Source organism: Microcebus murinus, chromosome 9 (genome assembly GCF_040939455.1).
Source record: "Microcebus murinus isolate Inina chromosome 9, M.murinus_Inina_mat1.0, whole genome shotgun sequence".
NCBI classification, from domain to species: domain Eukaryota; kingdom Metazoa; phylum Chordata; class Mammalia; order Primates; family Cheirogaleidae; genus Microcebus; species Microcebus murinus.
The window spans coordinates 53,636,196-53,653,541 of NC_134112.1; the positions used below are offsets into that span (position 1 = coordinate 53,636,196).

General features: G+C 31.1%; 1 protein-coding gene across 1 annotated transcript in view; it reads left to right on the forward strand.

Moving 5' to 3' along the window:
* Positions 1 to 17,346, forward strand: part of SEMA3A (semaphorin 3A) — a 217,340-nt gene that overhangs the window by 171,410 nt on the left and 28,584 nt on the right. Inside the window, exons 8-13 of the mRNA XM_076006470.1 lie at positions 512 to 654; positions 2,999 to 3,113; positions 3,206 to 3,275; positions 5,942 to 6,086; positions 7,954 to 8,173; positions 11,816 to 11,907. Of these exons, the coding sequence (XP_075862585.1) occupies positions 512 to 654; positions 2,999 to 3,113; positions 3,206 to 3,275; positions 5,942 to 6,086; positions 7,954 to 8,173; positions 11,816 to 11,907 (785 nt within the window). The remainder of the gene's footprint in view (positions 1 to 511; positions 655 to 2,998; positions 3,114 to 3,205; positions 3,276 to 5,941; positions 6,087 to 7,953; positions 8,174 to 11,815; positions 11,908 to 17,346) is intronic.

The window sequence follows — 17,346 nt, forward strand, 5'->3', positions numbered from 1 at the left end:
TAGTAAAATGACAATGCCATTTACTGAGAAGGGGAAAAACAGGAGAGGACATGCTATTTTGTCTTATGTAGATCTCACTTTTCTCTTCCCACTTGGTCTTTGCTGAAAACTGAAATAGACCAATTAGTAGTTTGATTTAAATTATTTTATGCTTGCAAGGAAGAATAACAATGATGACATCGGTAAGTAATGTTCAATAGTACTTACAGTTTGCAAAATATTTTAATATCTGGTAATGCATTTGCAATATGTGATCAGACAACGGATTTGTGTACCTACTCCTACTTTTCCAAACAAAATGAATAAATTTTTCTAGCGATAGTAGGTAATTTGGAAGGTACTTTATATAAAGCATAAAGAGCAGTGAACATGTACTGAAAAAAGTGACTAAGGAAAGAATAGTTTCTTGAAATATATCAAATAAGAGTTAAGAGAAAGTAAAAATAGACTGTAATGGATGCTATTATTTATTACATTGTGAATTAATACATATGCTATAATTTTCTCCCAGATCCAAGGTTCATTAGTGCCCACCTCATCCCAGAGAGTGACAATCCTGAAGATGACAAAGTATATTTTTTCTTCCGTGAAAATGCAATAGATGGAGAACACTCTGGAAAAGCTACTCATGCTAGAATAGGTCAGATATGCAAGGTGAGGTAAAGAAAAAAATGAGAAGGATGCCACTGTCCAATCACAATTTCACTTCTTTTTATTTTCTATCTATGTGCATATACAATAAAAAAGCTAAAACTTTGACAAATATTTAAATGGAAAAATTATTGAAAATTATAGTTTGTTATGAATAACTTTACATAGTCAAACATGCAGGCAGAGGTTGTGAGGTAACTGGCATTATTTCACAATTACATTAAATGATCTTGGTTTGAAACTCCAGAGTACTAGAATGTTTTCATTTTACCTGGGAGAATATAATTACAATTTCCTACAACTTGTATGTTTTGAATGAATATTTATTGTTGCTAGAATATGTTAAGTATTAATTTAAGAAAGAAAAAACAATAAAGCCCAGTTTTACACATTGATTATAGCATCTATGTGCACATATACACACATACATAATTAGGAGCTCTGAGCCTTATTTGGGGTGTATCACTTATTGTGTGGTGTACCATCATGTAATATTGCATTACAATGTTAGATATATAAAATAAAAATTACTCAGTAACCATTTATGGATCAATTATTATCATCAATGTGAAGATAGTATGGTATATATGCAATATGAATAAAGTCAACTGTTAGTATATGTTAAAGCACCTTTCAAATAAAGAAAATCATGAAAATAGGTCCAATAATTGTCTTTAAATGAAATTCTTTCTTTGTAAGAAAGCATCATAAAATTTTAAAAATCTTGTTTTTTTGTGTTACAATGTATAAAATCATATAAACAAAATAGAAATCAGCTCTATTTTTAAATGAACATGTTCCTTCAATATAGCACACAAATAATATTTTAAAAGACATGGTTGCTAGTAAATACATGCCATCATAATAGAATGTCTTGCTATATTTGGGTTAAAACTTGGTTTTATTTGAAGTGAGAAGAAACTCAAAATGTTTTCTTTGGAATGAATTTCCTTTTTTAAGAGTTATACAAATATTTTCTCAACGTGCTATTTGTAAAGTATAAATTACTTACACTCTTTAAGCTTATGAAATATTTAATGCCAGAATGCTTTTGTTTGAGATATATTTTTACTATAGCTTTCAGGGCATGTGCATGCATTTATTATCCATTCAATAAATACAGAGTGCTTACTGTGTACCGAGCACTGGCTGTAAACCAGCCTGTGTAGGTCAGATCTCAAGAAATACACAGTGAGTAGGAGAGAGAAACTTATACAAAACAAAACAAATATATGAGTAATAACTGTTAATTGCAGAGTGGAATGGAAAGTGAAATGATTTTTTAAAAAAATTTATTTACTTTAATTAACAAAAATTGTATACATTATGTGTATAATATGATGTTTTGAAATATTTGTACATTGTGAAATGGCTAAATCAAGGTAATTAACAAACATCTTACCTGCCATACTTACCATTCGTTGTGGTGAGAACACTTAAAATCTATTCTTTTCACAGTTTCCAAGAATACAGTTTCATTGTTATTTATACTCATGACATTGTACAATAGATCTCTTGAATTTGCTCTTTCTATCTAACTGAAATTTTGTATTCTTTGACCAACATCTCACAACCCTTCCCACCAGACTCTGATAATCACCACTCTCTGCTTCTATGAGTTTAACTTTTTTATATTCCACATATAAGTGAGATCATGTAGTATTTGTCTTTCTGTGCCTGCTTTATTTCATTTAATATAATGTCCTCTAGGTTCATCCATATTATCTCAAATGACAAGATTTCCTTCTCTTTTTTTTTTTGATTTTTATTTTTTCATTATATACTGACAAATTATAGTCTATATTTATGAGGTACAAAGTGATGTTTTGATTTATAAATATAGTGCATAATAATTAAATCAAGCTAATTAACATATTCACCACCTCAAATACTTCTTTTTTTGTGGTGAGAACATTTGAAATGTACTCCTTAGTGATTTTGAAATGTACAATCCATTATTATTTATATATTCACCACATCATGCAATATATGTCAAAGAAAAAAATTTATTCCTCTAGTCTAGTTGATTTCCTTCTTTTTAAGGCTGACTGAATTGTAGTCCATTTGAATATATTCCACATTTTCTTTATCCATTCATCTGTTGATGAAGTGAATTTTTAAGGCACATTTGTTATGAGTAGTCCCTTGAATAAAATTTGAGTGAATGATTTTACCAAAAGCTTAGTAATAAGTGAGGTACTTATGTCTAATTATTTAAAATGATTATAGAACTTTTGAAAGACAAAAAATTGCATCTTATATTTGTCTCAAGATATGAAGAAAAGAGAAATATTTACAATTATCATTTGTATTCACTATGCCTAACACTGGTGTTCTCTCTTTTCAGAATGACTTCGGAGGGCACAGAAGTCTGGTGAATAAATGGACAACATTCCTCAAAGCTCGTCTGATTTGCTCCGTGCCAGGTCCAAATGGCATTGACACTCATTTTGATGAATTACGTAAGTAGCTAGTGTTTTTGTATAGAGAACATTTGTTCAGACTTTACCATACAAATCAAAAATGCAACTTTCCCCAATTTTGTTTTAAACAGAGGATGTATTCCTAATGAACTCTAAAGATCCCAAAAATCCAATTGTATATGGAGTGTTTACAACTTCCAGGTAAATAACTTTTTACTTCCTTATTATCATAGATATTTCATGTTTTCAGGTGCTATCCAAGTACCCATAATTTGTGAAAATATATGTTTGAAAGACCAAGGAGTTTTTTTAACCTTTGGGTTTTGTATATTCTTGGATGACTGAAATAAGTTATGAACTTTCTGACCAGATGGTTAACATGTGAATCCAGAGACTAAATCTGGAGGTGCCAAAGCAGCCTGTGGTCCTTCTCATTACTGTCTATTCCACATTTAGAATATTTGCTACACATTCCTGCTCATATCTATGGAAGTGAAGTAGAAATTTACAGATTTAGGGAAACTTGATTGTTTGCAAATGAAATGATTAAATTGTGTTACGTGCTTTTAAAAATTATTAATACAAGTCAGGATGTTTTAGTTATATATTTTTAAAGCTTTTAAAGTCAGTAAATAGATTCTCCTTTCTAAAAATTGACTGTTTTTTAAGACTCCATTTAGTTTTTTATTGGCCATCTTGTAATACAGATTTTTAAAATAACCATCTAAAAAAGAAATAACAAAAGCAAAATAAACAAAGAAAATTTGAGCACTGCATCAACACTAGGTTTAATCCTGTGTTCTTTTTTACACAATGTCAAATGCAAACCCTATTTCCCCTTCTTTACTTATCTCTCTCCTACTTTTCTCTTTCTTTTTCCTTCCTCTATCTCCCTCTCCTCTCCGTTCTCTCCCTGCTTCTCTCCTCTTTACCCTTTTTCTTACCCTCCTCTTTTTTCTATTCTTCCTCCTCTTCACATCTCTTGCTCTTAATTAAGCAGCAATCATCTCCCCTCCAGACTATTACATTCAATACAAAGATCACATTACCTGGGGTTGTTGAAAGAAACATATATATATTTACATGCACATAAAGTAAGATATGCATTGGGATATGGATAAAATGTTTAAATAATATAATTTGAAATCAAAAGGAAAAACTACTACAAGTGACTGTGATAGGTGAAAGAGAAAATTAGCTTCAATGTTCAACACTGGTTTACTCTGTAAATATTAAAATTACAAATTGTTTGGACATTTTTACTTAATAATTTTTAAAATAACACATGAAAATTAAGAAACCCATATTACTAAAACTATATGAAATTTTCCATACTTAATATTTCTCACCTTTGGTATAAAAACAGAACGACTGAAGTAAAGGATGTGAAAAGCTCAAATTAAATGAATGATAATCCACTTCTACTTCTTCATTGTTTAGTGCAGTTGTTTTCAGACTTGAGCATGTATCAGAATCACTAGAGAGCATGATACAATTCAGATTGTGAGGCCAACCCCCCAGAGTTTCTGATTCAAAACAAATAGGATTAGGCCTAAGAATTTGCATTTCTAACAAGTTCCCAGGTGATGCCCAATACTGTTGTTCTAGGGAACACCACTTTGAGAGCAACTGGTTTAGGGTTAAAATAATTTCAATTCTCTACTTCAATGGGATGGGTATTTGTATGTCATTGTATCTTAAAAGTTGTAAATAATATCCATCAAGTCTTTCAAGGATGGCTGATTTAATCAAAGATGAACAAAGTATACAACAATGAATGGGGAAAGGGACATAACATAAACATTACAAACTGTGATGTCTCAAATATGTGAGTAATTTGCTATTTATTCTATTATGAAAATGTTATTAAATTCTACAAATATTCATTGGGGTTTACTGTCTATCAAGTGCCTTGTGCTGTGTAATTTATGTGTCAGAAAAGAAGCCAGGCATGCCTTGTCCCTCAGGAAGCTTGCAGTCTACCAGGCACCAACTGTATGAGCAGTTTCTAATAATAAACTCTTAGAAACATATGTTTTTCATTTGGTCTGATTTATATATCATTTTCTATGGGGAGAGATTGGTTAAAAGATAAGAATGCACAACTGTTTAATATCTTTGTATAAATACATTCCTCAAGTCACATTAATATAAGCAAAATAAAATGAAAATCATGGCAGCTCAATGGCAAACTACCAGTTTACTTCAATTATCGATTTTTTGTTTAGCAAAATGGTAGGGATAATTGCTACAATTCTTTACTTTAACTGAGAAAAATAGTTACTAACTTAAAACTATTTTCTGTTTTACAAAGCAGTGATTTTAAATGTCTTCATAAAAGTCAATTGATCTAATATTTTTGGTGGCTTGGGAATTAAAAATAATAAAATGTGACAAATCATTTGACATTGACTATTCATTTTTGTACCAGTTTCAGTTTATAAAATGAGTTCTTAAATATTCTTGCTGTTTTAAAAAGTTTCCTGGTTTCAGTAATGATGCTTGAGACTTAACCAAAGTTTATATTTTGATTTGCATATGATATTAAAATTAAATATTTATAGAAGATCATATATATCTGTTTTTCCTATCAAAGTTTAGTAGTCTGTTTGATATGAATGCATACATTCTGAGTACTAAAGTCAGTTTTATCCATGCCTTCTATTTTTAAGACATCATAATTAGTTCTCTTGTACATTGTTGAAATATATACATGTTACTAAAATATCTCAAATACTATATGAGATTGCTAAGAATTCATATTCGAGTTTAGATAATTAAAGTCTGAAATTTAAGATCTTAGCATCAACTTTTTTTGCTATTATATAAAGATTAACATATGTTTTTATTCTCACTCTCTTTTTTAGTAACATCTTCAAGGGATCAGCCGTGTGTATGTATAGCATGAGTGACGTGAGAAGGGTGTTCCTTGGTCCATATGCTCACAGGGATGGTCCCAACTATCAGTGGGTGCCTTATCAAGGAAGAGTCCCCTATCCACGGCCAGGAACTGTAAGTGGCTTAGATGTTTAAAATATGAAATTAATATATTCCACCAAAGGTTAAAAAATAATGCACCTACAAACATATTAAATATATAAATGTAGAACAAAGATTCCAAAAATATAAATGAAAGCAAAACAAGGAATTTCTGTGATTCCATGAAATTCAATATCTTAAAATGTTCTTTTCAGATGTCAGTGTATAGGTTCAGTGTAAGGTAAAAATCTAAAATCCATAAATCCCTTATTTTAATTTTCAATTATACATTTCTAAATTTTTACAAACTACTTTTACATGGCAGTAGAGGAGCACAAAAATAATTTTAAATACCATGTATATATGTTTTATTATATGTTCAGGCTTTTATATTGATATTTAAAATTTTATAGCATTAAATAAATAATTTAATAATTTGTTTAAAAAACAAAAAATAAAATCTTATATCTTTTAACTATTATATTATTTTATTACTGTGTATGCATGTTCAAATACATATACATATATATGCATATATTATATATATTCCTCCCACTTCAGAACAGTTTTATTTTATCTCTCATGAATTATTTATGATTTTTTCAAACTAATGGCAAAGAAAATTGATTTCTCGTTCTAAAATTCTTGTGAGATCAGGAACCTCTCTTAATTACATTTTAGCTCCCAAGTTCTTACGTTAAAGGTAGAAATTATTTAAGGGTAAGATAAAAAACAAGAGATTTCACATATATTGTACTCTATGAACACTTGTACTACATAATTAAAAATAGACACAGTGAAATTTTAATTTCTTCCTTTTGGTTTTATTGCCTTATATATGTGTTATATCCAGAGGTGACATAATGCCACAGCACAACAGGGCACCTTTTTTGGCTTCTAGGGCCATTATCTCTTCTCCTTGGTCATTATACCCATTGTAATTGGTCGTTTTTTGTGCAATACAGGTTGCTAAACACTTTGAATAACACCTTTCCTTATCTCTGCAATTATTTTGCTTTTAAACTCATTAGTGGTACTTTTTCAGAGTTATATGAGAAACAAAACAATAAAGAATAGTTTCCATTGTTTTTTTAAGTTTGAAAATAGCATTTAACTATCTAACTATATTTTTGCACCCATTAACTATCTCCAATTTATCCCCAGCCCCACTATATAGCACACCAAAGTGACTATAATCAACAATGAGCTAGGATATACTTTAAAATAACTAAAAGAATGAAATTAGGATGTTCCTAACAAAAAGAAATGATAAGTGCCTGAGGTGATGGATGCCTCAGTTACCCTGATTTGATTAATTCACATTGTCTGCCTGTATCAAAACATCACATATACCCTATAAATATATACAACTATTATATACCCATAAAAATTAAAAATTAAAAAATGGTTTTAAAAAGAGCATTTGTATTTTAGCATGAAGCCATAATAAAAAATTAAATGTATGCAAAAAATTATTCCAAGCTTCTTTAATCTAATCTTTAATTGCATTTAGTTGTAGCATATTTCCTTCATTACACCAAATACTTCATCTATTATGTAAATAATACTTATAGTGGTGCCACTAATAGAAGCATCAGATTTCCTCTGCTACACTGAATTCATTAGGTGCATTTACAATTTTTGGTAAGAAATGATGACATAAGTAAATCTCACTGAGAATTCAGATACATTTAGGAAATAAATTATATTATAATAAATTATAGGAAATAAATTAAGTAGATAATAACTAATTATAACTACTTACTTCACCGGTTACCTACCTTTAAAAAATAATCACAGGTTTAGGTTTCTAGACCATTGAAGCCATATGTTATTATATAATTTATAATCTTATTGATTAGATTTTAATCAAAAGATATTCTTCTCTTTATCCTAATAGTGTCCCAGTAAAACATTTGGTGGGTTTGATTCTACAAAGGACCTTCCTGATGATGTTATAACCTTTGCAAGAAGCCATCCAGCCATGTACAACCCAGTGTTTCCTATTAATAACCGGCCGATAATGATTAAAACAGATGTAAACTATCAGTTTACACAAATAGTAGTAGACCGAGTGGATGCAGAAGATGGCCAGTATGATGTCATGTTTATCGGAACAGGTAAATTTTTTAATGTCATCTGTAAATTTTCTTCCAGAACACTGTGTTTAACCAATTACGTATAGCTGACCCTTGAACAACTTGGGAGTTAGGAACACTGACTCCTACGTAGTCAAAAATCCTTGCATAACTTTTGACTCCCCAAAAACGTAACTACTAATAAGCCTACTGTTGACTGGTAAGCCTTACTGGTAACTGAAATAGTTGATTAACACATATGTTGAGGCTGGCGCAGAGGCTCATGCCTGCAATCTTAGTACTCTGGGAGGCCAAGGTGGGAGGATTGCTTGAGGCCAAGAGTTCAAGACCAGCCTGAGCAAAATCAAGACCCCATCTCTACTAAAAATAGAAAAAAATTAGCTGGGTGTAGAGGCATCCCAGCTGCTGAGGAGGCTGAGGCAGAAGAATCACTTGAACCCAGGAGTTTGAGGTTGCAGTGAGCTGTGATGATGCCACTGCACTCTAGTCAGGGCGACAGAGTGACATCTGTCTCAAAGAAACCCCACAAAAAACAAAAAACACATATGTTGTATGTTATATGTATTACATAGCATATTCTTACAATAGAGTAAGCTAGAGAAAATGTTATTAAGAAAATAGTAAGAAAGATAAAATATATTTACTATTTATTAAGTGAAATTGAATCATCCTTGTCATCTTCATGTTGAGTAGGCTGAAAAGGAAGAGGGAGAAGGAAGGTTGGGATTGCTGTCTCAGGAGTGGCAGAGGCAGAAGAAAATCCATAGATAAATTGGATCTGCACAGTTCAAACCTGTCTTGTTCAAGGGTCAAATGTATACTAAGAACCAAAGGTAGTTTTTTTGGTTATTTTTGAGGTATAATTCACCTCTAATAAATGAATAACTACCATGAATATTTTACCATTACAAATGTGTTATATTTTTAGACAATTGGAGACATAGTAATTATATTAATTTAAAATAATTTTTAAATGAAAAGTTAATAAATCAGGTAAAGCTTTAATCAGGTAAAGCTAATGATGTAGGTGAAAAAAATCAATGTTTATAGTTACATCGTAACTCTTTTCTGGCCAGTAGTTTTTTAGAAACAAGATGTATTGCTCAAACTATGCCTGAAATTCCCAAGACATTCAATAATAGTTCCAGAATGTATTAAAGTAAAATTATCTGAACTTTAAATTTACTATAAGCTAAAAATCTTCTAGCAAATAAATGTTAGCAACAAAATTTGTTCAATGTTTCTCTCATACAATGAAAACAAGAAAAAGAAAAAAAAATACTTCATTAGAAAAACAATGAAATTGATCCAAGGAATCCCCAATACATTTCTATAGAAATTTAGCAATATATTTTTACTAATTCTATGATTAGAAACAAATTTTTTGCAGGTATATTTCCAAAATGAATTCCATCATTATTATGACATATTATTTTATTTCTCCCCTGCTCTTTTTCATAGTAATACTATTTTTGAAAGTACCAGTTACAAATCTGAAACTTGCTACTTAGGGTCAGATTCCAAGTAATAAATTCCTAGTCTCCATTAATGTTGTTAACTGACATAAATCAATGGGAAACAGAGTGAGTGCTCCATTGAAACCTTGTATAATAACATTTATTTTCCCTTGGTGAGAAACAGAAAAAAAAATGCATTAACTATAGGGAAAAGGCAACTGCACATTAAGTGCTTTAAAGACTTAAAGTTTTATAACAAAATTGTGAAATACTAATGTTTTCAGGTGTAATAGTGTCAGGTTCTGAACAATACATTAGGTCTACTTTTATGGGTGGGAAAGTTTCTCTTTCAAATAAACCCAATGAGACTCAGGGTTCCATAAAAGTCAATGAATTGTGTATATCAACTTCTGGTTATAAATATCTTTAGAAAATAGAAATTCCCATCAATTAATATATTAGCTTATCATTTAATGTCAAATTATAGTCGAATCTCTCTGAAGAGTAATTAAGTTTGTTCAATAATGTCACACTTGCCTGTTTCTTTACCTCTGCCTTAAACTTGATGAGGAGTCCCTCAATCACTGTCAAAACAACAAAACTTGCTTTCAGATATTTGACCAAAGAAATCTAATCATGAGCTTTTAATTCCTCTTAGATACAAACTATCTATAAAGGCACCAATTTCATGAGCATGTTGAATGTCTAATGATGTGGATGGCTATCAGTCAGTACAGACCAAGGTCACTTGTCAGCAAAGTAAATTGATTACAGTAATTTTATCTTTTAACTATGTTGTGTTTCATAGTATATTGATCCTAGTTGAGTAATCTGATTCAATTTGTGTGAAATTGTTTGAAATACTACTCGGTAAAACTTGATCTGGAACACAGATAAAGTTGTGTTTGGGTACTAGAGACCAGATCAGAGACCTTGAGTAGGTTAACCTAATTTGCCTTTAATCTTTAGTGTTATGAGTAGTCTAAGGTCCTGTAAACATAGAAGGATCCTCTTAAAAGTGGAGTTTTTTTAAAGTTTACAAGAGATAAATTTACAACCTTTCTTGATCTCATATAGCACATCATGTTGGTCCCCTGAAAATGATTATCAATGAATTATTTTTTGGTATAACTTACTGTTTTTTTAATCCCAATATATCAAGTAATGTAACTTATTCTTTATTGGTAAAATTTTCTTCATAATTACTCTGTTCAACTTGATTAAAATGAACAAATTGCAACTTGATTAAAATGAACAAATTGAACCTAAAAAGAATTGATCAAGTTTTATCAGAACTAGAATGTTGAGAATCAAACTTTCGAATTTAATAAGGCACTGTTCCTCATTCTATCAAGGAATATTGGGAAATAAAGAGCTTCTTAACCCGTCTTAGAGTAAAAGTGATGGCTCCCGTCATTAAAATAATTTGTCTCTTTTAACAATGAAAATTATAGATCTCTATGAAATACATTCAACTTAACTATTTTGTGATTTGGGCTTCTAAATTTTAAATGTTTTTAGTGCTCTAAAATTGATACATTATTGAAAAACCACCATAATAAGTAATTCTCAGTGTTTATTTTGAGAAACCAGATTACTGTCATTCATCACTTAATGGTCATGGAGCCATCATTAGGGCCTCTTGGTACTAAAGAATTTCAGGTGACAAGGTGAACAACCAGGTTTCCAAAGCTCTAACTACTCCTGTCACTTGACAATCTTTCTTGTATTTTACATTTATATGTACTCTTCATAGTAGTACTCTGATTTTGTAATAAAAGTGAGAAAATCTCTCATGCCAAACTGGTATTATTTTTAGGTTGTGTTTCTGGGATACCTGGCGATTAAGGAGAGTTTTAAATATAATAAAAACAATTAATTCAACCTAGCCAATCTCTGCAGTGATTATCACATTTTTTTAAAAAAATTATGCAGCCTCATGATAAAACCTTCTTCAAACTTAAGATATTACTAAAATTTAATTTTTTATGTTCCAAGGCTATCTCTACCATTTATCTTTATGATTTATCTCATTGTATGAAATGCATTTAAATATATATTTTTATTCATGTTTTGACCAAAAAAAAATCAAAGGAAAATTGATGTCAAAATATTCTTTTTTGGACAAATGCTAATTTCATGCATTAGCACTAAATTCTGTTCAGATCTATTTAAGTGGTGCTCTTTCCCCTTCTTTCTTTCAAAGATGTTGGGACCGTTCTTAAAGTCGTTTCAATTCCTAAGGAGACTTGGCATGATTTAGAAGAGGTTCTGCTGGAAGAAATGACAGTTTTTCGGGTGAGTGCTGCTTAATTTCAAGTGTCAACAAGTTCAGTTGTACGTCTTTCCCCCAGGACAGCTGCACACTGAACTTGGTATGGACAAGTAGTCTAGCATACCCTTCTAATTAGCTTGTCAATTAAAAAGCCAGACACTAGTCAAAATAAACCTTGAAACTTTCAATGCTAGTTAAATCTAAAGATGTAAAGAAATATATTCTTGGCTCATATTTTGTTTTCTCAATGATAAAATATATGATTTAAATTTTATATTATTTATGTAATTACCTCAATGAACAAACTCCTCCCCTCTCCTAAAATGTCCTCTTTCACACTTTACAGTACAAATGGGATTATATGGAACTCCCATGGATGTATCAATGGAAATATATTCATAATGACAGAATAATAGGCATTTCAATCATTTTTAGCTTATCATGCATTATTTTATAATATTTTGTAAAGAAATAATTTGTTAACAAAAGAAAGCTTGAGATTTTTATATCACTGATAGTAAATTTGTTATAGTCTCTTAGTCCACACACTTAAGAAATGTACAGATATCTGTCCTTTTCTCATGAGTCACGAATGGCCCAAATAATCAGGTGAGTTTGTATAAGATTGGGGATTTGAGGGTAGAAACAGCAGGACATGAGGTGAAGGGAAAGAGGAAAACTGGAGTAGTATAACGTATATCACTGTGCCTGTTGTTCCTTTTGGGAAGCTAGCCAATAGTATGGAAGCTCACCTTGATAAGAATTATTTATAATATGATGGGGAAATAGATGCCTATAAATTTCTTGATAACAAAATAGAGTGAATATAAATTGAGACATTTATAACTGCAAAATAAACTTGAATTAGAAGAAGATGGCAGACAGAAAAATGAGAGAACATTGGATTTAATCTTACAACCTCAAGTGATCTCACTTAGTTTTCAGGTTTATCAGATAGTTTATCTACAAAATGAAGGGGCTGTATTAAAACATTCAGCTGATTCAATATTTAACAGTAAGAAAAGTCTTCCCTAGACTTCTCTTACCTCTGTACTTTTTATATCAGTGTACAAACCCAAAAGGCTCTTGGTCACTATTCAGTAGCATTTTAAGAGAAAACAAAGTATAATATCAAAAGCTTCTAATATATATTCATTTAATTGCAATTATAATTAGCATTGAAATATATAACTGGCACATTGTGACATCTTATATTAACAAACTAAACAATGCTCTAGTGCAAAGAGTTGAGGCTCCTCAGTCATATCTACATGGCAATTCTGTTTGGAACACTGAAATGGTCCCTCTGAGCTTCCTCAACAGTAACATAGTGAGAATAATACCGACTTCACCGGGAGACTGGAAGAATTAGAGACACTATATGTAAAGCAACAGAGACAGTAGCAGGCACTGAGCTTGAAATGTTATTGTGAATATAATGTTATTGTTTTAGTTTAGCTAACCTGAAAATGAGTTACATTTTCCCTAGTCTTTTCTACTGATCTTTGGCTTAAGTCTTCAAAATAATAAAATTATCATAAATCCATTATGATTTTTAAAAAATCAGGTATATTGGCCTTATTTTATTTGGTCTAAAGTATTAATCTGGTACAGAGTGATGACTAATTGCTATTATTCATCACATCCCTTCAGACCACATTGGTACTTTAGCTTACAAATCAAAACAAAAACAAAACAATTATCCAGATGGACTATGTTACCCAATACAGAGTCCATTTAGACTGAGCAAACAAATTATGAGCACTGAGGGGTTGATATATAAATTGCTGATGTTCATTGTTATATCTCCAGAATCTAAAATATCTTTTCAATCAACATTTATTAAATGAATTAGTATTGATGGAAAAAATAAATATGAGAAATTAGAGTTTAGGGCTCTTCCTTAAGGAGACCATGCTTAAAGTGAGGCACCAGAGTATGAGGATGATAAAGTAGCAATAGCCACAAGTTATCCTGCTGATTGTGTCCCATATTATTCTCTAGTAGAAAAAAATTTACCAATTATATGTATTTGGAGATTAATATTGCCACCACTGTTGCAAATGAAGTTATAGGAGACACTAAAATACCATAAGAATTTCTTTACGGACACTCTTACTTTTGTTCTTGTCCCTTTGCATATTACCCTTCAGTTGTTATATATTATAAAACGTAGCTTATTTACTAATTAAACTGTAAATGAATATATATTAGTGCCTACTATGGTCCTGGCAAAACACTTAGTTCTGGTGATACATAGATGAACACTATAAACATGGTCTCTGACCTCATGCATCTTATAAACTTTGATGTGTTATACCTCTTAGTCTAGGACTTGATTTTCTGCTTATTAATACAATTAAATTTTATTTTGTAGAGATGTTTCAAGTTATGTCATGACAATTACAAAATAAGGTTCTTTTTATTATTTAATTATTTGGGGGGGTTATGAATCAGAATATGCATTATTTTGCAGTGATACTATGGTCTAGCCAATTTGTATTCTTCATATCACAGAATTTTAAGCTTATATTTCACATCCTAGCTATATTCTTTAGCACATTAATAAAAATTTAATTCTAAAAGTTATTAATTTAAACCAACTTATTAAGGAACTTTTAACAAAATTATGAAATATTGGAAGCCAATAATCTTACAAGAACAGTCATGCATTGAATAATGAGGTTTTGGTCAACAACGAACCACATATATGACAGTGGTTCCGTGAGATTATAATGGAGCTAAAAAATTCCTGTTGCCTACTGTCTTCTACACTACACTCTTTATTGTTATCTTAGAGTGTACTTCTACTTATAAAAGAAATTCAACTGTAAAACATCCTCTGGCAAGTCCTTCAGGAGTTATTCTAGAAGAAGGCATTGCTATCATAGGAGATAATAATCTTCTACCTTCTTTGATATAGAGATGTTAGAAATGTGAGTTATTGCCCCTGAAGACCTTCCAGTAGGGCAAGATTTGGAGGTGGAAGACAGTGATATTGATGATCCTGACCTCACCTAGGCCTAGGCTAATATGTGTGTTTGTGTCTTTGTTTTTAACAAAAAAGTTAAAAGGCAAAACAATAAAAATAAAAAGTTTTAAAAATAGAAAAATAGCTTATAGAATAAGGATATAAAGAAAGAAAATATCTTTGTGTTTGTATTTTAAGTTAAATGTGATTATAAAAGAGTCAAAAAGCTAAAAAAAAATCCAAACGTTTATATAGTGAAAAAACTTACAATAAGCTAAGGTTAATTTATTATTAAGGAAAATTTTTTTTTAATTTAGTGTAGCCTAAGTGTATAGTGTTTATAAAGTCTACAGTACTATACAGTCATGTCCTAGACCTTCACATTCCCTCACCACTCATTCACTGACTCACCCAAAGCAACTTTTAGTCCACATGCTCCATTCATGGTTAGTGTCCTATATAGGTGTGCCTTTTTTCTTTTTTTAAATCTTTTTTACTGTATTTTTATTGTACCTTTTCTATGTTTATATATGTTTAGATACCCAAACACTTTCCACTGTGTTCCAGTTGCCTATAGTATTCAGTACAGCAGCATGCTGTACAGGAGCAAGTAGGCTATATCACCTGGGTTTGTGTAAGCACACTCTATGATGTTTGCACAAGAACAGAGTCACCTAATGACGCATTTCTCAGGTCAGATCCTCGTCATTAAGCAACACGACTGTACAAATATTTAGTATCTATTAGATTTTGTTAGTATTTCTCAGTTTCCAGAGAAGTATATAATCAGCTTATACCTGTGATAACTATTTGATGACATTTGTGTGGCATTTAAGATATCATGAGAGAGGTTCTTTATTAGTCTCACAGTCAAATTTAAATAAGCAATGTTGTGCTGGCACGGAAATGATTATTTATGAGTCTACAATTTTGTAAAAAGATTGTTTGCAACCTGAAACTCATATCTTCCCATAGAAAACTGTTCCAGTTTTCTTACATATGCTCTGCTATGCGTTATTGTCATTATTATTTCTTTGGCACTCAAGTAGACAAAACATATTTGGGCAAAGTTTAGAGAAATATTTACTTTCAACATTCTATTCTATCAGGCAAAGTTCATACATATATTGTGGTCTAGCAATTGGAATATTTCACTGTCAAACTTTGTTTAATTTTGCAGTGAGAGAAAAAAAAAAAAACACAACACATTAAAGCCATAGCCATATACAGTGAAGTAAGAAAAGAAATGTTACAGTTTCTATGTTTCTATTTGAGACCTGTAAGACATTACGTTTAAAATAAAGTACTATTCAAAAAGGTCAGGCAAAATTTGACAAGGTAAATAGAAAAGCTACAGATTTAGGGGCATGGTTGTATCCGATATTCTTGGATTTAAAAAAAAAGACATTTAATATTAATCAGCCAGTTAATATTACCATATTATCATCTCCATGTGACCATGCTTGTTATGAGTTTTTGCTAGACTGAATAACCAAACCTCACATAAATCACTGAATTAAAACCAGTACTATGCCCATTGCCATCTTGGGTTGGGTTTAGGAAAACACCCTGGCTACTCACAGAACATTCCAGTGGTTTCAGTTACATCCAAGATACTTTTATTTTCAGTGAAATCAAATCCCAATCAGAGTATAGAAAGAAAAGTATTCTTTGGTATAAAAATTTCCATTTTAGGCCGGGCGCTGTGGCTCACGCCTGTAATCCTAGCTCTTGGGAGGCCGAGGCGGGCGGATTGCTCAAGGTCAGGAGTTCTAAACCAGCCTGAGAAAGAGCGAGACCCCGTCTCTACTATAAATAGAAAGAAATTAATTGGCCAACTGATATATATATAAAAAATTAGCCGGGCATGGTGGCGCATGCCTGTAGTCCCAGCTACTCGGGAGGCTGAGGCAGAAGGATCACTCGAGCCCAGGAGATTGAGGTTGCTGTGAGCTAGGCTGACGCCACGGCACTCACTCTAGCCTGGGCAACAAAGCGAGACTCTGTCTCAAAAAAAAAAAAAAAAATTTCCATTTTAAAGTTTTTAGTAAGTAATAAGAGGTGAAATAAAACTGGCATTGGTGTACTTCTGTAGAAATGATTTTGATTTGCTATTAAATATTCAAATGACATTAAAGCACTAAGACACAAGCCTAATTCTAAATATGATTCACAATCATAAAGATGAATCATATTTGAATCATATTTGAATCATTTGAATCATATTTACTATGTGATTCTGAAAAAGTTGCTTGAAGTCAATTGAGCCTCAATTTCTTCATTTCATAATGAAAATTGTGATTATGAACATGTCCTCTAAAATCTTTTTAAAAATTAAGATTGTTAATAAACGGTGGCTATTGTTGACTGGTTATACAAATGAAAGTCCTTTTTGATATGCTTGAAAATTCCATATATATCTTATTTTCATAAAGATAATCATAAGATATAAAAGCCTCGCTCATGCTGATTTTACTTTACTCAGTTTGAG